The sequence below is a fragment of the Lepidochelys olivacea genome (assembly GCF_965140295.1).
Source record: "Lepidochelys olivacea isolate rLepOli2 genome assembly, chromosome: 11".
In the NCBI taxonomy this organism is placed as follows: Eukaryota; Metazoa; Chordata; order Testudines; family Cheloniidae; genus Lepidochelys; species Lepidochelys olivacea.
In genome coordinates this window covers 39280388-39302562 of record NC_140421.1, presented here as the reverse complement: position 1 = coordinate 39302562, position 22175 = coordinate 39280388, and the positions used below count along the sequence as shown (strand labels likewise).

At 41.7% G+C, this 22175-nt stretch overlaps 1 protein-coding gene across 2 annotated transcripts; it reads right to left on the bottom strand.

Annotated features, from left to right (window-relative positions):
- Nucleotides 1-7895: 7895 nt before the first annotated feature.
- Nucleotides 7896-20666, bottom strand: KLHL23 (kelch like family member 23). 2 transcript variants are annotated; one of them, XM_084643056.1, is made up of 3 exons: nt 14104-20666; nt 11649-11801; nt 7896-8351 (listed from the first exon to the last, which is right to left on the bottom strand). In XM_084643056.1, exons 1-3 carry the CDS (start codon nt 15314-15316, stop codon nt 8041-8043), a joined length of 1677 nt encoding a protein of 558 aa, XP_084499182.1. In that variant the 5' UTR covers nt 15317-20666; the 3' UTR covers nt 7896-8040. The 2 variants fall into 2 exon arrangements, with proteins under 2 accessions (XP_084499182.1, XP_084499183.1); XM_084643057.1 differs by lacking the exon at nt 11649-11801.
- Between the last annotated feature and the right edge of the window lie 1509 nt (nt 20667-22175).

Sequence of the window (22175 nt, the reverse complement as noted above, 5' to 3'; positions counted from 1 at the left end):
TCCAACAGTAGATTTGCCCACTCCAAATTGATTCCCAACTGACCGGTAACTGTCTGGCGTTGCAAGCTTCCACAGGGCTATCGCCACTCGCTTCTCAACTGTGAGGGCTGCTCTCATCTTGGTATTCATGCGCTTCAGGGCAGGGAAAAGCAAGTCACAAAGTTCCATGAAAGTGCCCCTATGTATGCGAAAGTTTCGCAGCCACTGGGAATCGTCCCAGACCTGCAACACTATGCGGTCCCACCAGTCTGTGCTTGTTTCCCGAGCCCAGAATCAGCGTTCCACAGCATGAACCTGCCCCATTAGACCATGATGCATGCATTGGCAGGGCCCATGCTTTCAGAGAAATCTGTGTCCATGTCCTGATCACTCACGTGACCGCACTGACATCGCCTCCTTGCCTGGTATCGCTTTGCCAGGTTCTGGTGCTGCATATACTGCTGGATAATGCGTGTGGTATTTAATGTGCTCCTAATTGCCAGAGTGAGCTGAGCGGCCTCCATGCTTGCCTTGGTATGGCGTCCGCACAGAAAAAAGGCGCGGAACGATTGTCTGCCATTGCTCTGACGGAGGGAGGGGTAACTGACGACATGGCTTACAGGGTTGGCTTCAGGGAGCTAAAATCAACAAAGGGGGTGGCTTTACATCAAGGAGTATTTCAGGCAGGACTTCACGGAGGGTTCCAATAAGAAATGGTGCACCTAAGTTATTGTTCTTATTGGAACAATGAGGTTAGTCTGGCCTCTGATTGATACATGGCTAGATTTACCTTGCTGCACCTTCTCTTTGAGTGACTGCAGTGTGACCTAGAGGAATGAGTCCCCTAGACGGGGGAAGGGGGGAAGCAAATGAGTACAAAACAGATCTGGTCTATTTCTTGTTTTGATCCACTCCATCTATCTTTTACATCTTTGGCTGGCAGCAGATGGTGCAGAAGGACTGCAAGCCATCCACATCTCATGGCTGCTCGGCAGAAGACGGTGCAATACGACTGCTAGCCATCCTCATCTCTTGCCTGCCTGGCAGAAGATGGTACAGTACAACTGCTAGCAATCCGTATTGCCTGCCTGCTCACCATAAGACGGTTCAATAGGACTGACTGCAGGACTAAAGAGAATGACCTGGTCAAGTCACTCCAAACTTAGTCCCTGCGCCCATGTCTGTCCAGGCGCTCCCGGCCGACACGGCCAGGAGCACCTCGGACATGATGATGACGGCTACCAGTCATATTGCACCATCTGCTGCCAGAAGGCAATGGGTTGCTGCTACTGTGTAGCAATGCAGTACCGTGTCTGCCAGCACCCAGGAGACATACTGTGACGGTTACCTGAGCAGGCTCCATGCTTGCTGTGGTATGGCATCTGCAAAGGTAACTCAGGAAAAAAGGCGCAAAACGATTGTCTGCCCTTGCTTTCACGGAGGGAGGGAACGGGGGCCTGACGATATGTACCCAGAACCACCCGCAACAATGTTTTAGCCCCATCAGGCATTGGGATCTCAACCCAGAATTCCAATGGGCAGCAGAGACTGTGGGAACTGTGGGATAGCTACCCACAGTGCAACACTCCAGAAGTCGACTCTAGCCTCGGTACTGTGGAAGCACTCCGCCGAGTTAATGCACTTAGAGCATTTTCTGTGGGGACACATACACTCAAATATATAAAACCGATTTCTAAAAAACTGACTTCTATAAATTCAACCTGATTTCGTAGTGTAGACATACCCTAGGGTAGGGTTAGATCTAGTCCAATTTAAAAAAACAAAAAACGAACAAACAAAAAAACCACACACCACCGTATAGCACCAGGTCTCAGAGGCCAGGTAAGCTGACTCAGGCTCCTGGGGCTTGGGGGTCTAAAAATTGTGATGTAGACCAGAGGTTCTCTGCCTCTCTCTCTCTCAGCCACCTCCAACATGCTATAAAAAAAAGGCACATACCATCCATGCCACAACTGTTTTTATGCATATCCAGTAGATTAAAAGCCAGGGCCAGCATTTGGTAAGCATGCAGGGCAATTGCCTGGGGCTCCATGAAGCTAAGTTGCTCAGGTTTCAGACCCACATAGCAGGGCTCAGGCTTCAGCATTCTGCTCTGGGGTTCAGTGAGCCTAACAGCAGCCCTGCTCTCATTTGTTTTGGCAGACCCCCACTTGTGTACATTTGGGCTCAAGCTGGATCCCAGGCTCCAAAACGCTCCTCCATCACGCACTCTCAGAGCTAAGCTTGAACATCTACATTGTAACTTTATACCTCTACAGCCCAAGTTCTGGGAGCCTGAGACAGCTGTCAGCCCAGAGGCTGGTCTACTCTCACAGCAGTGCAGTGGCAGAGCTGTAGTACTTACTGAAGACACCACCTACACTAACAGGAAAGTTTTTCCCCCACTGACATAGCTACCACCTCTCTGGGAAGTGGAGTACCTGTGTTAGCAGCAGAAGCTCTCCCATCAACATAGCATGGCCTACTCTGGGGGTTAGGTCAGTATAACTTACTCAGGTGTGGATTTTCCACACCCCTGAGCAACATAGATATACTGATGTAAGTAGCTAGCATAGAGCAAGCCTGGGTCTTTTATTGCAGTGTGCTAGCAAACTGAACTGGGTGTGACAAAAGGTGTTTGACAGCTCTCCCAGCCATATCCTGCCACTTAATGAGGTCCTGGTCTCACGGAGGTCACAGTTAAAAGCCCAGTATGTAAAACATGGGAGATAATTGGCCCATTCTTTGTTGTGGTGAGGCCTTGGGTGGAGTACTGTGACCAGTTCTGGGGGCCACGCATTTGGAGTCTTCCATTTGTCCTCATCTTTCCTGATGAGAGCAACAAACATGATAAAAGGTTTAAGAAAACCTGACCCGGGGGGGCGGGGGGTGTTAAAACAAACAAAAAAAACTACACATGGCATGTTTATCAGGTCCTACTTCAATCTTGTCTCAAGACTAGTCTTCAAATAGGTTATGGGCTGTTATAGAGGGCAGCAATCAGTTCTGCACCTCAGCTGAATGTATGATAAGTAATAATAGACTTAATCAGCAGCAAGGGAAATTTAGATCAGATTTAGGAAAAACTTTCTCTCTGGAATAGACTTCCAAAGGAATCCCCATCATTCAAGGTTTTTAAGAACAGGTTAAACAAATGCCTGTCAGGGATGGTCTAGTTTCATTTGGTCCTGTTGCAGCATAGGGGAATGGATTGGAGGTCTTCTCAATGTCCCTGCAAGCCTTACACTTCTAGGCTTCTATAGCAAATCACAGTTGACCCTATTCTAGTAGAATAAAGACAGATGGTTGATTTCTGGTCCCACTGCTTACACAGACATGATTTAATGAGTTTTAATAGATACTCTCAAGTTAAAAAAAAAGTCACATCTCTTTAGCTGACCATGTACTTGCTAGTGTTAGCTCTTTTAGGGGCTACCTATAATTGAAAGATTAAGAAAATCTATATAATTTGTTACTTTAGGCATTTTGGGTACCATCTACAAGAGTGCGTAGGTGCACAAGTTCTGCCTTTAGGTACCGCTCGGCTACTGTCTAAACCCATTCAGTAGGTAAGTTTTTCTTCAGGGCATGCACACTACATCCTCACTTTAGGCACCTGTCGCCTACCTGATTTTATGCACTATGTCTATGCTGCACACTTTACAGTCTAAAAGGCACCTCTTTCCCCCCCATTTATTGTAGAGGTTTAAGCACTTAACTCAAGGTTTGTGGCATGCAGTAGTGTTCCTATGATTTTCTAGGCAGTGCAACATTTTAGTGCCATGACTGTCAGTCCCTTTGTGGATCCCACCCTTTGTGTAAAATTAACTTCACTGTATTGTTGATGGCCCTTTATATCATGATCATGCACATCTCTTCTCTTCAAGACACTTATCTGCCTATTCTCCAAGCTCTGTACCAGGGTGTTTACCAGTAACATTAGCAGGATCTGTTAAGAGTTTTACCACCTACCTTCTTCATTAATGGTGTATGTCCAAAGCCATCTGAAAGCCTTTGATTATAATACCTAGCACACTGGTATTGAAAAAAATTCCAAAATTCCTTTAAGCTGATAATCAGCTCAATCATTTAGGCTCCAACCTGCTAACATCTTCACTCACTACTTAACTTTAGCACATGAATAGTCCCGTTGACTTTAATGGGATCACTAAAGTATGTAAAATTAAGTACATACCTCTTTGCAGAATCAGGGCATTTTTCCATCTCCAGAATGGTAGTCAATGGAAATATTTTATTGTAACTCCACATTTTGCCTAAAAAGCTTTTTCCTTAGGTCAGAGAGGGAGAGAAAAGAAACCTCTCATCCTTAGACTTCTGCAGCTTACCCTACTCTTGGAAACAGAGTCTCTACAGTCAGTCAGTGCTAGAAGCCTATTGTAAGCCCTAAGAAGTTTTAAAAATATCCTACTATAAAAGGAGTTGGAAATGCATCATCATATAATAACTAAAACTATGATTCTGTGTGTCCGGGAATCCGAGAGCCAATACACGACTAAAACAGAAACAAGACTTCAGACTATTCTTCTGATATTCTATTCAATCAAAAGAAATTTCTGTGGTAAAATATACCTATTATTTACAAGATTAGTTTAGAAGTTTGTTTGTACCTTTTTTTTTTAACAAACAAAAATTCAAACATCGTTGACAAATTAAAACATTCTCCATACTAACAGTTTTCATTTTTAAAATTTGTTTAACTAGTTAATAAATTTAAACATGAAAACAAAACATTGCACTAAGTTTTACATTTAGTAGAAAAAAATCAGTTTGACATATCCATATTGCCAAATCCATGGGTATCACATTTATCAAAGTGAGTATGCCTATAATTAAAATATATTATACATACTAGTAGTAACTTGAAAAGTGATTCAACTTAGGTATTTCATTCCCATTCCCTTTCTTTCCATTTTATGGATGTTAAAACCAGGAAGTTATATAGTCAACCCCTACCTTGGTATGAATACAGTAGAATTGCTTCATAACTTAATCATCACATTAATCTATTAAGTCTGTTGCATTGGATGACTGAAAAAACTGCTGTAATCACCCTTTTGACACTCCAGAACTCCCCCACCATAGTCTAAACAGCACATGAAACATACAGCCTTGGCCTCTCACACCACACCCCAGCACAATCCTCTCCTATCCTTGTACAAGGACAGTTATCCCAGCCCTTCCAACTGAAGTACCACCCAACTTATCCAAGCAGAAACCCCCACATCCTCTCTGCTGGGAGCATCTTTGCCAAAGGAATATCCCTTACTCCCCCTGGCCTTCTCACAGTTCCTCTGGGTCCAGCTCTAGAGAGGTCAGCTGATGAACTCCTTCACTGCCTTCAGTCTCCAGCATAGAGCCAGCAGGCAACTCCCCCTGCTGCTTTCTGGCATTCAACCCTCATCTAGTCCTCTGACTCAGGGATACCAGCCAGCAAAATCCTCTTACTGCTCTCCTGCCTTCCTCCAAGCACATTTTACCACCTTCTGCAAAGACACTGATGACTTACAGTTCCCCTGCTCTCACCTGCCCTTAAGTGACCCACTCCTTTCTAACTCCCTGAGCTCTATTTCCCTCCTTGGGTCTCATTCTGCTGCTGAGCCACCCTAATCTTTTATAACCTTCAGGTGCTATGCCAGGCCACCCTCTTAATGGTCCAAATTGGGAGCACTTGATCTGGCACAGGGGGCTGTCCTGCTTCATTTACTGCAGCCAGCCATCCTGTGATACTGCTTTCTACTGTAGTAATATTGCTCTTTAATTTTTCATTTAACTTTTTAAAAATACTCTACCATAGAGAATAATTCCAAATAGAAGGAGAGAAGAAAATAAGGGGGCAGACACAAACTCACAGCAGATTTATGTCTCCTCATCTCCTTTTTCTAGTGTCTTTGCCTTTCACTCCACTTTGTACTAACCTGTCTGGCCACCCCATTCAAAAGCAGTAGGAAGTTTAGTTGTCAAGGCCTCTTTATATTTTATGTTCTTTAAGCAAACTATATTAAGATCATTCAACAGCTTTCCACTAGGCTTTAAATAAGCACAGCTCACAATTCCCTACATGCACATGAGCCTCAGAATGGGAAGTTTGCAAACACCAAGACGAAAGTAAATAAATCTACTGTTTTAAATTGAAACTCAGAGTTTAGTGTAACATGCTTACAAGTGCTTAATGCAATAAACAGAGTAGGATGATACAAAAAGGTAGCAAAAATAATAATTCAAAATTTTTATAGATTAAAGGGGAAATAATTATAAATTTGGGGCATACATGCTCTGCAATCTCCTAGGATATACTTACAATTCTTTGTAAATAAGGAGAACATTTTTTCTTCCTTTTACCCTCCATCTACCTCATATCATCAATGCCTGTTTAGGCAGGTGTTTCCTCCAACAACCCCTGGTAGATCCCTGACAGTTCTCACTATAAGACAGTGGCTTTGAAGGAATGGGCAGAAGATTTATTTTTTCTAAAGGATATATTATCTTTTTTGTAAAGTGTCCAGATACTACAGTGGTGATACTTAAAAAGAAAACAAAAAAGGGTATAATAATTACCCTGTGAGGTAGGTGTTTATTTATTTAAATTATTGTATATATTATTTAAATTATTGTATACATTATTATCATGACATTGGGGTGCGTGACATGGAAAAGAAGCAAAATTAAACTCCCCATGGTAAAAGTAACAGCACACCATAAAAACAACACACCATAAAAACCTCTGAAGAAATGATCAACAGTCAATCAAATGCAATTTAGCAAAAGTTACATCTTGTATATCCTCCCTGAGATGTGACAGGGCCCATTTTATACATCAAAACATTTGTAAGACGACTGATGATGTCTGAGTCAGAAGGTCATGGGTTCAAATCTTTCAGGTGGACTGTACCAGTACCTTATGCTGTGTTGAAACTACCTTGCTGCATTGTAGGGATCACAATGCAATATCAGATAGCTAAACTGATCTTTTTTTCTGCTCATCTCAGACAGCTCTCCAGACAGAAGTTAAAGATCCCAGATCACACTTCTAAAAGGAGTAATGGATAAATCCAGTGTCCTGGTCAGTATTCTATCTCTAAACTTTTTGCTGAGTTCCTGTGGCTGCTGAGCCTCACTCACTGCACTACCAGTATCTAAATCATGGTTTAGTGCTTTTGGAGATCCTGGTGTGAAAACAATTATATAAAATATAATTCTGTTTTTCTAGTCTGTACCAGAGGTGTTTGTACCTCAAAGAGTCCATTAGATTCCCTTCCAGTCTTTTCCACTCTAAAACACATGTATCTTAACCAATTCTGCAATCAAGAATATAACATTATCTGGAATCAATCAACAATATTCCTGAATCAGCTTGAGAGGAGGCCATCGTGGAGCAATGTGAGGCCCTCTTCCGTTGCTCCCTAAATTCCTTTTCAGTACCGGAATAAAGGAATGACCACATGTCTTAAACTTGAATCTTTAGTATCATAGGGCATTATTTTACCTCTAGAGCACTAGGGCAAATGCCTTCGATCTATGTTTTGTAAGGGGATTTGAAAGCGGACTAGCAAAATATCCTAACAAGTCAATCAGCTTGTGACAGTCACTAAACAATAAGTGGTAATAGCCACATTCAAATTATTAAAGGTTTCACTTGAAACCCAAGTAGTCCATATAAGTGTAAAGTCTTTTGTTTTTCAGTCCTCCTAGCAATGCGACAAAACCTTGAGCATGGTTCCCTCCAGTGGTTAATTAATACAAATTAGTTTTTTACATTACTCCGTGTATGTCCACTGGAAGTATATTTTGTAAAGATGCTTTGTAAACCTTTATGAAAAACAATAACTGGTGAATTTATTTTGAAAATGAAATTATGTAAAAATATTGTCACAGCATTTATATTATATGAAGTGAATTTTAATAAATACAGGTTTGTATACAGATTTATATTAAATGTGAGTGATGGGTTGTATTAAATACATTGCTGAAGAGGTAATCTGTACTGGTACAGATACTGTACTTGCTTGTCTCTTGCAACAGACATATGATATTCAAATTGTATTAGACATTGTACACACAGACACAACCATGTGAACGCATAGCACTGGGAAGATTGCCGACTACTTCCCATTTATTATGCTCAGGATCATATTTCTCAATACTCTGCAGATATGTTCCTTTTGAATAGGAATATCCTCCTGTTACATAGATGCATCCATTCATGACAACTGCACCACATTCCATCCTTCTTTCCATCGTATGCGCCATCTGCCTCCATTCATTTTGTTCTGGATCATAGCAGTCAGTGTTTGCGGTTTGTCCACCCACAAGATAGAGCTTGTTTTGTAAGGCAATGGAACACAGTCCATATTCTTCAGAAAGAAAGGGAAAATAGTTTAATTTAGAATAATAAAACAAACAAGCAGTACTACCTAGTTAGTGAAACTGCAGATACATATGATAGACTCTGTGTCACAATTTCAGAGTAACTGAATCTCTATTCCCTCTCTGTGATCCATCAAGGGCACCACTTAAGGTTTCAGGCTCCCAGACATCATCTCTCTTGGATAGAGATCATCCTGCCATACACTATGAGAAGCCCTACAATCCTGTCTGCCCATGCGCCAGCCCCAGTATATTGCCTCTTCTCCAAAGGCTGTGAACAATGCATTGTCAGCCGTTACAAGTTACCACACAACTTTCTCAGAAAAATACATTTATTCATAGGATAAAAAAGCATTACAGAGAAAGCATAAAATAATAAAAGCTCCTACACACTTCAGAAATCACCCATCCTCCACACTGGGAGTCTGGTAGGCCAACATCCCTTTCAACACTTCAACAAGGGTTGGGTCTTTCTTTGGACAGAAGGTCCTGTCCATTTGCTAAATCAAAAGGAAGCCCCCCAACTCAGGTCAAGCTCTACCAAAAAGCTCTTTCTTTGTTTTGCAGTGTCTCGAAAACCCAGCCTGAAGCAGTATATGTCTAGGGACTGGTACTTCTATGGAGCTGTTTCCAAACAGGGACTGTTAGTAATCATCCCCCGCTGTTTTCAGTTCCTGCAGGAGCTGTACTAACCCACCCCCAATGGAGTTCCATACAATCTCTGGCCCACAATGATACATAAAACATTCATTAACTTCATACACTATCGTCCCAAAAAATACAGCATCTGGTTGCAATATCGGCCACAGTGGGGTCTTTTTTCAAAAGAAATTCTCCATTGACTTAAATTGGTTTTGGATCAGATCAGATTTTGAAAAACCTCAACAACTTCTGCTGTATCTGGTCTCAGGAAGACTAAGGGCATCGTAGAAGCTACATACATTTTAACCAGTGGTTAAAGAGAGTCTTGTTTAAAAATTTATGCAGATGAACATAGGAAGTAGAGGGGGAAATTTATTCTAACCCTGTCCATTCAGGATTGTTCCCTTGAGTTAATTTTCTTGTCCTTTATCCAATCTAGATTGTATTACCCTATATGCTGAGGCTTCCACCACTTCTGTAGCAGACTATTCCACAGTCAAATCAATGTAACTGTCAATAATTTCTCTTTATTAATTTCATCCCATTACATTACAGGGAGGCAGTATGTCCTAGTGAATAGAGCACAAGACAAGGCTGGGACTCAGGAGACCTAGATTCTATTCCCAGCTCAGCTATTGACCTACTGGGTGATCTTGGACAACTCACTTCACCTCTCTGTGGTTCAGTTCCTCCCTCTGTAAAATGGGGATAATCATACTGACCTCCTTTGTGAAATGCTTTGAGATCTACTGATGAAAGTAGATCAAAGCATTTCACAAATGAGGTGCTAAAAAAGGTGCTGAAAGGTGCTACATAAGAGTTAGGTGTTATTACTTCTCTTTCCATTCGAACGCGTCATCCTCTTCCTTGTTAGGGTTCACACCTTCCATATATTAGTGGTTTATCATCACTGTCCTGTTCCTGAGCCAAAATCTTCTGACCTTTTTTGTCAATCTCCATTTCCCTAGTGTTGCAGCCTGTCTTTATGCAGACTCAAGACAATAGTTGGTTGCACTGTGCATGATCTCTGCAACCAACAGAGCTAGAATTAAACTTTATTTTTTAAAATTAATATGTAGATTCTGGAGCAAAATCGGCTTGAGACTTTCTATTCTGCCAGCCAGCAATCCATGTAAACCACCTTTGCCAAATGCCCAAAAGGGTATGGAGTTTCTAGGAAAATAGTGTACTGTATTGATAATATAGTCCATACTTAGTAATATAGAAAATAGCAATATATTAATTATATGCTTAATACAGTTCTGAAGCAAACTAAGGCCTGGTCTACACTAGAAAATTAAGTCAGCATAACTACTTAGCTCAGAGGTATGAAAAATCCACACCCCTGAGGAGCAGAGTTAAGCCAACCTAAATCCCTGTGTAGACAGTGCTATGTCAATGGAAGAATTCTTCCATCAACCTTGCTACTGCCTCTTACAGAGGGGGATTATCTATGCTGACGAGAGAGCCCCTCCCGTCAGTGTAGACAGTGTCTACAATGAAGTGGGACAGCGATGCAGCTGCACAGTTGTAACATTTTAAGTGTTAACAAGTCCTAAGGCTTTGTCTACACTGGAACCTGAATGACAGAACTTTTGTCATTCAATCATGTGAGAAAAACACACCGCCAAATTGACAAAAGTTTTGCCGACAAAAAGCACCCGTGTGAACAGTGCTTTCTCAGCAGGAGAGCTCTCCTGCTAGAGCACTCCCAGAAAACCCCACTCCAGTAAAGATGTGTATAACGTGAGTACACAGCTGTCACCATGAAGTACATGCTCGAAAGGTTGAAAATGAAACCTGAGGAGGAGCACAATCTCCAACAAAGGGATTTTAGAGTAATTAACAACCAAGCTGTACTGCTACTGAATGTATCCATTAGGGATTGCTGAAACAATCATTTATCTTCTATGTTGTCTTTAATGCTAACACCCTATTACACTTCACGGTCATAAAAAAGCAGGTGCACACAAATAAGAAAACAAAAATAAAAATAAGAACAATGAAATAACACTTCACCTACATTTCAATACACTCAGTACAACAATTTTAAAATATTGTTAAAAGTTCTGTAAAGCAAATCTTTAAAACATAAAACTCATATGTTCCCCTCCCAAACTGTACATAGAAAACCATTCAAAATGTGCATTAAAAAGTGATTTTGGTCATACATTTAGAATGTTTTCTCTGAATATAACTCTTATTTTCCCTTTCTATAATATTTTTAGAGAGAGAGAAGCTAGGTGAGGTAATACTTTTTTATTGGACTGGCTTCTGTTGGTGGAAGGTACAAGCTTTCGAGCTACACAGAGCTCTTTTTCAGATCTGGGGAAGGAATCAAAGATACTACTTCACCTATCTTGTCTCACTCATTTCCTGAGACCAGCACAGCTACAACAACACAGCAAACAACTTTATAATATTTTAACACTTTTCATACTACATTAATATTAAACATTTATTTGTTGGCTTGCTGATCAAATACTTTGCTAGCTATTAACCTTACAGCAATTTAGAATGCATTTAGAATGCACTTGAAGCTTATTCTCTTTACAAAAGAACATTATCTAAAGCAATGACAAAGATCATTAAAACTTTCAACTAGAAGTAACCAAAGTCAAATTCTATATGTTTCTGTTTACCTGGATGTGGACTCGTAGTGACTATGCTCCATTCATTGCTACCTGAATGATAGCTCTGAATTTTGTCATAGGTGCAGCTTCCCCTGTAACCATAGTGGCCTCCAATTACATAGATGACTTCACACAGGACACAGGCTGTGGCATTTCCAACACCTATTTATAGTATTAAATTCACAGCACAACTTCAGATTCTACAGAATACTTACTGCCACTTCAATCAATAACACATCAATAAGCTGAAGTTACTTGTTAATTAATATTTTAATATAAAATTATTCTTCCAGGTATTTAAATGAATGTGTAATAAAAGCACCAGAGAGAACTCTTATGACACCTTACCTTGTCAATATAAGGCAAAGTCAGTGAAATCAATAAAGCTTCTTACATATTTTATTGCATATTAATCAATATCAATCCATCCTTTCAGACCACACAAAAGCTATGTGTAATATTTATATGTTAGGTACTGTACCTAGTTTAGCAGTACTTAAAGAAACACTGACAAGGTGGATGAGGTAATATCTTTTATTGGACCAACTTCTGTTGGTTAGTGAGACAAGATTTCAAGCTACACAGAGCTCTTCTTCAGGCCTGGTAAAGATACTAAGAGTGTCACAGCTTGTCTCTCTCACCAACAGAAGTTGGTCCAATAAAAGATATTACCTCACCCACCTTCTCTCTAATATCTTGGGACCCACATGGCTACAACAACATGGCATACATTAAAGAAGCACTGTCAATGTTAGGATGGAAATTTGACTTATTTTAAAATTATTTTAATTTCATAGAGAATTTTAAATACCATTTTAAAATAATCATTTCTTTACCAAGAAAAATTTAAATGGCAATTGAGGTTACTCAGCACCTCACAGAATCATTTATACTATTTTAATCCTCTGAATTACATAATTAATTATGCTGTTGTACAAACAAGGAAGTAAACAAATTGGAGCTATGACAGGTTTCAGAGTAGTAGCCATGTTAGTCTGTATCCGCAAAAAGAACAGGAGTACTTGTGGCACCTTAGAGACTAACAAATTTATTAGAGTATAAGCTTTCATGGGCTACAGCCCACTTCATCGGATGCATAGATTGGAACATATATTAAGAAGATGATAGATAGATAGATAGATAGATAGATAGATAGATAGATAGATAGATAGATAGATAAGTTGGAAGTTGCCATACAAACTATGAGAGGCTAATTCGTTAAGATGAACTATTATCAGCAGGAGAAAAAAACTTTTGTAGTGATAGTCAAGATGGCATTTAGACAGTTGACAAGGTGTGAGGATACTTAACTTAGGGAAATAGATTCAATATGTTTATCTCCATTTAAAAAAAGTAACAAAAATGAATGCTTGCCAAATTAATATGGAAAAAAATCAGAAGGAAATTATAGAGAGAAAACATCTATACAAAAGAGACAAAATAGTTTATAGTATAATTCTAATATTCTACTCTTTATAAATTAGCAATAAATTAGATCAATAAGAATAATGGTTTATAGTAAACGATATGGACATCTAAGTAATGGCTGCATGAGCAGTATGAATTCTACTGATTTTTAACATTAAGTCACTATCCACTTTCTAGGTGTTTTGTATTTTACAGACCTCTTATAAAAGAGAGAATATGTAATTTAAAAAAAAACATGCAGTGACTTAATTCATATTTTTTTGCTTGCATTATCTTTGATAACAAGATAATACAGTTTATTCTTTGCAATAGTTCAAATTCTAATATTAAAAATAACTAAGCAAATCAAATGTTTTTCAATCTGTAGAATAAATTGCTGCCACTTTTCATCTTCCCACCAAGGACTTTAAAAGTCCTGGACTGATAATACACAGAGATGTGACAAATTACATGAACAGAAGTTATGAATGACGGAAATGTGGCTATAAAGAAATGGATCACAACTGTAAACATTGTGATACCTGGAATTTGTTATTCTGATCAGAAGTTTTTATCAGATAGAACTTAACTGCTGTTTGGGTACAAAGTAATTACCATCCATTGGAGCTAAAGTTAAATGACATTTTCATTAGAGTACAATCTGAATAAAAATATTATGATCATTTTATTGAAACTCAACTTCAGGTTTCACAGATTACTTTCTGAAGGTCCATTCAGCACCAGAAGGGCTGAAATTGTACAGTGACTTTTCTATACCTTATACAGAAATTTTGCGCAAGAGAAGGTAACATTAAACTGAACATACTACCTTTAAATTCACATTAGTGTTGTTGGATACAGTCCTGTACAGAGTTCAGATGTTTCAAGTGGTTTGACTAATAAAGACCTGAACCCATTAAACCCATTAAAGTTAATAGAAATACTCCCATTTACTTCCATGGGCTTGGATCAGGCCCTAAATATGGCTGTAAAGTTTACAGGTGGCAAGTGAAAAAGGACAGACATTGAGGCAATAACCATAGGAAAAGTTACATACCTTTGATCATGTTTGCAATGGGAACCCATTTCTTTTGTAAAGGATCATAGAATTCTGCTTCTTGTGCTGGAGCCCCTTTTCTGTAGCCCCCCAAAGCATAGACACAGCCACCCAAGGTAACTGCACAGTGATAGTACCTTGTATTAAGCATGGGGCAGCCTTCTGTCCATTCATCAGTTTCACTGTTATAAATCCACACAGTATCAAGGGCTTCTATGTTGTCAGTTCTATAGCCCCCCATTACATAAATGTTGGGTCCCAAACTAGTGACCCCATAGCTCTCCCTTGCATGATCAGGCATTTCCGTTCCCTGGATCCAAGCATTAGTTAAAGGATCCCACACATGGACTTCTGATAAAGGATGCCAGTAATATCCTCCAATCACATACATAGCTGCTGTGGGCCTTTTGGAAATGTCTTTTGGGTTTGTGTTTAATGCACTGTATATCAGAGACCTTATCTTGTTTTCATTAAGCTGGCATTTCTTTCGCAAGCTTAAGGCTGATCTTAAATATATTTCATTTAAATCTATTTTGAGGCAGTTCAGCAGATCAAAAATGCATTCAATTCTTTTCTTCACATCATATGCTATCCATTTAACCACAGGTTCTATGGCTGCCTCTTCTTTCCAAACATTGAGATTCTCTCTGGAGAGAATAAATAGGAGTTTCTCATAGCTGATTTCCAGAAATTCTTCCTGCCTCCACACTTCTTCAAATCTTGATAACAATATCCTCCTAGATTCTTTCTCTAGCTCTGAACAAAGGTGATACTCTGCGAAGGAGTGCATCCCTATGCAGTTGACAGTATCTACATGCCTTACCAGAAACTGCTCACAAGCTTTCTTTACTGACACAAACTGGAGGAGATCCGCAGCTTGGAGGAGACTTTGAACATTTCTCTCTGTTATCTGGATTTGTGATGTGTATGCATAATTCACAAGAGCCTCCAGTATAGCGTGGCTGATCCCAGGAAGTTTGATCTGATTTTTAGATTTTTCTTTCATGTCAGCTGTGAACATTGCCCTAAAATAATTGCTACAAGCAGCTAAAACAGCTTTGTGGCAAAGGAAGATCACACCAGAAGCACACTGAAGAGTAATATCAATAAATAAGCCATCCCGGTAAAATGTTCTGAAAGCCTGCAGGAAATCCACAGGGTGAGAAAGATCGTTGTAAATATAGGTATAGTCCTCTTCTCCGCTCAGAGCCATCTCTGGAATAAAGTCAAACAAAAGGGGGTAGTTTTCAGTTGGCAAATTGCTTTGGGTAGTCAGCGCTGAATGTCTTAATTGTCCGTGTACATTGTATCAATGCTGCAGTCCAAAAGGCAAAATATTTCCCAGTCACGAAGCAAAATCACACGCATTTTCAAATAAGGTTTTATTCATGGCTTTATACATATTCAACCACATCCAGGGGGACAGTAAACTCGATGCATATGGATGCGTCTCCTTTCCCCCTTCTAATAACGGGTCTGTGACAGACTTTGCTGTATTGTACTATTCAAATTATTTGACGTCGTACAGCCAGAATGCGCACAGAAAAACAGATCTCTCACCACGCAAATATGGCACGTGAAAGGCTAACTGGAACCCACATGTCTTAACATTTTACATCTAACTCCATGTGGAGTCCAAGCTGCGTAGAGACCCAATGTCCAACTCCAGCGCAATCCGTTTGTAGGAGAGCTGCTGCCTATTTCAATACTAAAATGACGGGGGAAGCGGCAATGGACAGTATCGCACTCGGGTGGAGTGGCGCGGCCGCTGGGCGCGCGGGGAACTCAACGGGGACGCGGAGCCCTGCAGCACTGGGTGCCAGCCCCTTATGGCTCAGCCCGCTAGCGCAAAGGGGCTCCCGTTGCAGGCAGCCTCACGCCACGGGCTCAGCCTGAAGCCCCGACACGACAGCTGGGCTCGTCCGGCTCCGGGTTGGAGGAGCCCGGCGGGGAAGCCTGCGCTGCTGCGGCGCACCCTGGATCAGCCGCGCCCGGCCAGCCTGAGAACGCAGGGGACTCCCGCGAGGACCCTGGGCCACCGCCCTGCCCGGCCCGTCGGCCCTGCGGCAGCGGGGAGGCGCCCAGCAAAGCCCCCCAGCAGCCACGCGCCGCCCTCAAACCCCACGCGGGGGGCCGGGCGGCTGCGGAACCGGAACTTGCCGGCAGAGGGCGGCGCCGTCAGCTCGCAGCGCCGGCGGGGTAACGCCTCGCGCCCGGGCCCAGACCGCCGCGAGCCCCTTACTGCTCTGCCGGAGGCGGCCGCCGCGGCTGGGCTGGGGCCGGGCTCGGGCTCGGGCTCAGGCGGCGGGCAGCGGCCCCTTGAACTTATTCGTGAGAGAGGCTGCCGCGGGAGGCGACCGAAGAGCTGAGGGGCAGCTCCCGGCCCGTGTCGGGGTGTCTCAGCGGTCTCCTCTCCCCCCGCCCTGCCGCCGCTTCCAGCCCGGCAGCGCCCCTTCCTCAAGGTCACCGCGCCCCCGCGAGACACCAGCGCCCCGCTCCAACAGCTGCGGCTCCGCCTGGCGCGGGGGCGGGCGGACTGTGGGGTAGGGCTCCTGCCGGGGCAGGGCCCGGGGCCGCTGCAGCTTTCCCAGCCCAGCAGCTCAGTGACATGCAACCAGGCGCAGGGAAGCTACCCTAGGACGTGGCTTCCACAGTCCCCCACAGTGGCCCACGCCGCGAGCATCCCCCCAGCACCTGCCAGGGCCCAAATCAGCCTCTTCTGCAAGCCGCCCAGATGCTGCTCAGCCGAACCCCGCAAACAGCGAAGGCTAAAGAGGCAGCAAGGTTAATTGCTCCAGGTGAACTGCAGCCTGCTCCGGTGCGATCCTGTCCTCACGTGTAGAAGGCACGCTCAGGGCTTGGCCTGGGCATGCGGGGAGCTCCCCACATCGTGCCGCTCAACCTCCCACTGCCCATGTGGGACAGACTCCCCATGAGGAACACAGCAAATGATCCATGCCGGACACCGAAGTAGCTGTGGAGTTCCCTTTCTGTAGGTGTAAAAAGAAAAGGAGGACTGTCATGTAGACGTGTCACAACTAGAGCTGTCTACTGTTCTCATCATGTTGATTCTTTTTTCCTCCTGTAAATAATTAGCAGCACTAGTAATCCCAATTATGGTTGGCGCATAAGTAACTCTGGATTTAAAATGAATGCTGTCCATCAAAACCAGGGAGCCAAGGCTCCCTTGAAACTGGAAAGGCTGGAGAAAAACATTCTCAGAGCAGGACTATTATTTGTTATTTGCTAAGTGCCAGCAATGAACTCAGTGCAGTAGAAAACACAAAATAAGAGAGTTGCTGTATCATGGCTCCAAAGGACTGGTGCTAGGACCCCAGCTTTGGAACAGTCAGAGAGCCAGGCCCTCCCTAGGGATCTCTAGGGCAAGCCATGTGGCTTCACTGCCTCCTTAGGCTGAACCTCTGGTCCTTCAGCACCCTACTTCATACTGTGAGTGTCGGTCAGCGGGTCCAACTAAGGCGACCTCTTAGGAAGACTTGTACAATCTTGGGGAGCAAAGTGCCTCCTCGGTGACACTCAGCTGGCGTTGTAAAACAGAAAAGTTTTTTAGTTGCCTGGAACACAGCACCAGTAGTCATTCGTTAGCATAGAGAAAAGAAAATTACAGGATAGTCCATCCTGGTCAGCACAGAACCCAAAGCCCTGTGCCTCGCACCTATCTTTGTCCAGATTCAGATGTGCCCGATGGCTTCCTGCAGCCCACACTTCCACCTCACACCTATTCCCCAGTCCTCTGTTCCCGAACTGGGGAGATGTGGCTCGGCCTCCCTGCTTAGAGGTGGGGAAGTCCATCTCTCTTTGGGTCTTTGGTTGCTAAATGTCCATGTCTGGGCAATTGGATTTGCAGTTGTCTTCTCAAGAGCTCCACTGACATGGGATCTAAGACCCCAGACAGCCAGGTGCCACTCATACCTGTGTTTTAGCTTGCCCAGAGAGCAAACAGTCCTCCACTCAGGTAACACTGCAGCAAATAGGGGAAACTGAGGCACTCATAGGCTTCATAAAAATATTACAGAAATTCCTACTTCGTCTCATGCTGCCCCTTGGAATTTACAATGTGAAAAACACACACACAAAACAGAAGGCACTGTGAAGTCTTAAGGGATTGGATAACTTGGGAAGGAGAGAGATTTAAAATTTATTTTTTATTATTTTTGGTGCGCTTTTTGTGGGTATCAGAGGAAAAGTGAATCTTAAAAAGGGATTTAAACAGGGAAAGGATGCAGATGACACACAGCTCTACTTATTCTTCAACACACACATCACTACCACCAAGATGGCCCAGTGCTTGGACAAGCTCAGGTCATGGATGAAGAACAGCCTATTATAGCTGAACAGGAGCGAAGCAGAGGTGATGCTGATTGGCAGAGGAAAGAACTGTGAGGACTTTGCAGCCATGGTGGAGTGTCCTTTGAATGAAGTCATATACCCACAATTGGTCAATTCAGTCCATAGTTTAGAAGAGCTCCTAGATTCATTGCTGACACTAAGCTCTCACATAGCCCCACGTACAAGTAATGCTTTCTGCCATCTCTGTCTGGGTATGAGACTCCACCCCATCATGGCAGATGATGACTTGGCCTTGGTTATATGTGTCTTTGACTTTGTCACCTTTCAGCTGGATTACAGCAATGCAATACCTAAGCATGAAGAATCAGCTCTTCATACCTGGTCATGGAGCCATCAGCCCTTGGAAACTCCAGCTAGTACAGAATGTTGCAGTGTATCTGCTCACCAACACAGGATACTGTGAGCACATCAGACCTGTCCTCTGCTCTCTACATTGGATTCTGATAGAATATCAAGTCAAGTTCAAGATCTCAGTTCTTATCTTCAAGATGATCAATGGCTTATGCGCAGCAAAGACCACCTATAGTTCCAAGATGAGGACCACGGTCAACAACTCCACTCCTCAGGTGCAATAGAACTTTCTGTCTCAAGTGTAAAACTTGTCTGTGCAGAGGACAGAGCTTTCTCAGGAGCCAGATCCAGACTGTGGAGTGAATTTCCACAGAACTAAGGACCATCACAAACCCCACCACCTTGTGCTCTAAGAGCAAAATGCCCTTTTGTCCTTTCCTTCTCTAACAAACACATGGCAGCATATACATATTTCATTATAAAAAAATCAAACCCCACCAAAACACTACACTGCACATAAATTTCCCCCTTGGGGAGAGAATGAGAAAGAAAATTAACCACATGTGGCACAAGTTAATCACATTGATTAATGCATAACCGGAAGACACCTGGATATTATGGTAGTGAAGACAGTAAAAAAACCTATATAGAATAGATGCTGGATGCTTCAGTGGAAATCATAAAATCTTTTAACACACTTAATTGTGGATTAACAGGAGACCTGAAAGTCCCTATGCTATTTTTCCTATCAAACACCTTTTACAAATGCTAAATTAAAAGATTTAATAACAAAGAATGATTGCACTTCCTGATGTAGCTATAGTTCCTTCAGTGGGTAGCAATAACTACTTTGAATACTTATCCAACCTTGGATATTTTAATTGTAAAGTGCCAAGCTATAAAGCCACAGCAATGTTCAAAGATGGAGGACAAGTGATCACATGGACAATGAAATATCATTGCAGACTATCACATTCTATTCAAGATCTCAGTCCTTACTGTCAAGAGGGGAAATCCTGGCCTGTTGAAGTCAATGGCAAGACTCTCCTTGACTTCAGTGGGGCCACGGTTTCACCCAAAGTGCTTAATGATCTGGGCCTGGAACATGTGAATGGTAAATAAACTAAATCTGCAAGATGAGGATCATTGTTGACAGCTCTGTTCCTGTGGCACAATGAAACGATCTAAATGCCAAATAAATTCTAAATAAATAATAATACCCTGAGGGCAAAGCTCATTTCTACATGAGATGGCCCTTTCCCAGGATCTATTCCAAGACTGTTTAACAAACCGTCCACAGGATATAACAACCATCACAAACTTTGCAACTTTCCCTTTACAAGTTCAAGATGCACTTCTTTGAGTTGGGCTTTACTAATAAAAATAGAGCACAGTATACAAACTAAAAGCAATATTTAAAACACAATTTCCTTCTTAGGAGAAAAAGGGAAAAGAAAGAACCACACATGACAGCTAGTCACATCTCTTAATGCATGACTAGAAGGCACTCAGACACTACAGTATTGGAATTTGAACAGAACAACTTGAAATTTTAATTTAATTTCTTTTACTAAATCTAGTGGTCTGCAACTACTCTAAGGAGAGTAGCCAGCACTGACCTCTCAGTGAATAAAGAGAATAAAGAGCTTCTCCATATCACACTAGAATATGAAAGCCAAAGTAGACAAAAGGAATGCAAGCAAAAATATTGTTCATTGCTTGCAAACTAAGCTATGTAAAAGATTCAGCTCCATTTTAACACTCAGTTTCAACTGTAAAATAGGCAAGAAAAGGGCTGAGGGTCATGCCTGTAGAAATGTTAACAAAATGAAGGTGAAATGTGAACCATGGAAGTGAAAATGTCGTGTATCCATGGGTGGGGTCTTTCAGGTTTTATTGCTTAGGGAATTAAAATTAATAAATCCAGTTTAATAATGCAATTGTGTTTTGTTTATTCCCAGAGTTTAAATTTTATTTTTAGAATGAAGGTTTCCAGGGCTTATGTTTATATTTTTATGAGTTAACATATACTAGCTGTCACACTGGCAATGACTATTCAATCATGTTACTTTATTTAAGACCTACATTAATTTTCAAATAACTATTTTTACACAGAGTCAGGGAATGGAAGGCTCTGGTAGCATGAATGCAAACATCTTGTTTGTTGTAGCAGCATCAGGTTCTCGGTTTCCAGCTACAGGGGTTTTTTTACAAGATGACCGACAGCCAGCAAGCATTAAAACTTGGCACTACCAGCCTTCCCATTAACCCATGACACAACATTGTCAGCAAACAAACTGGAGAAAATGCTTGATAAGCATGCAGGGGAGAGTATTAAAAACTGATATGTGTGAATGTTTAAGCCCTCATTTAAAATTTGGATACAGGGTGACAGAAATTCAGGTTCTTAGAACTTTAAAACTATAGTCACTAAGTATACTAGGATCTATTTGCTCTTTTATGGGAGCTGGGCATAATGGGAACAATGGGTTTGGTGATGCACCAATGGTCAGAAATAGTCACGTAGAAGTTAAATTATTTGAAATATTTGATTAAAGTATTAACAGTTAAGTGTAAATATATTTAATGTAAACAATTTAATAAATATGTTTTCATTATTAAATGCATTAAGGGACAGATTATATAACCCTTACTCACATTTATGAGCACTTATTCACACAAATATACCCACCATGTGAAATCAACGGAGTTTCACGCACTGACTTCAGTTAGACGATTTGTGGGGGTAAATGCCCACCACTGTAAGAACTGCAAAATCTAGCGCTAAGTGTTTATTGTATTCCATAAACACCCATACTTTCTCTCCCTGCTACAGCAGTGGTACACTATTTTCTATGGTTGCATACGACGTGTAATTTTTCGGATTATATTTTATCCATGATCCCAGCCTCCATCACCCACTTATTAAATATTCAAACAAGCACCTGCATGCTTTCTCTCATGTTGCCCCTTGCCCTTGGGAGGAGCTCCTTATAAACATCCACAAAACTAACTAACTCCCTTCTGCCGCAATTACTACAAAAAACTTGACAACAGATAGGCTACTGATGTGCTGAGATCAGTTTATCATGCTGACCAATACTGTCTCAGTGTTTTCTTGCATGTACTTCCCCATCTGTCTTATACTTCGATTGTATTGTGTTTTATACAGTGCGTAGTATAATGAGGTCCTGGTCCGTGACTGGGGCTCCTATGTGCTACAATACAAATCATAATTTATTCTAAGCAGAAGCCACTTTTCTATAACAATGAAAATCCCAGGGGAAACACTTTCACATCAGCAATTCTGCAGTCCTTTTAGATTATTTGTTAATTATGGGCTATGTTTTGCAGAAAGTTAAACAGCGATTTACATCAACCTGTGGAAATTAACTGGTTTGACAGAGAGG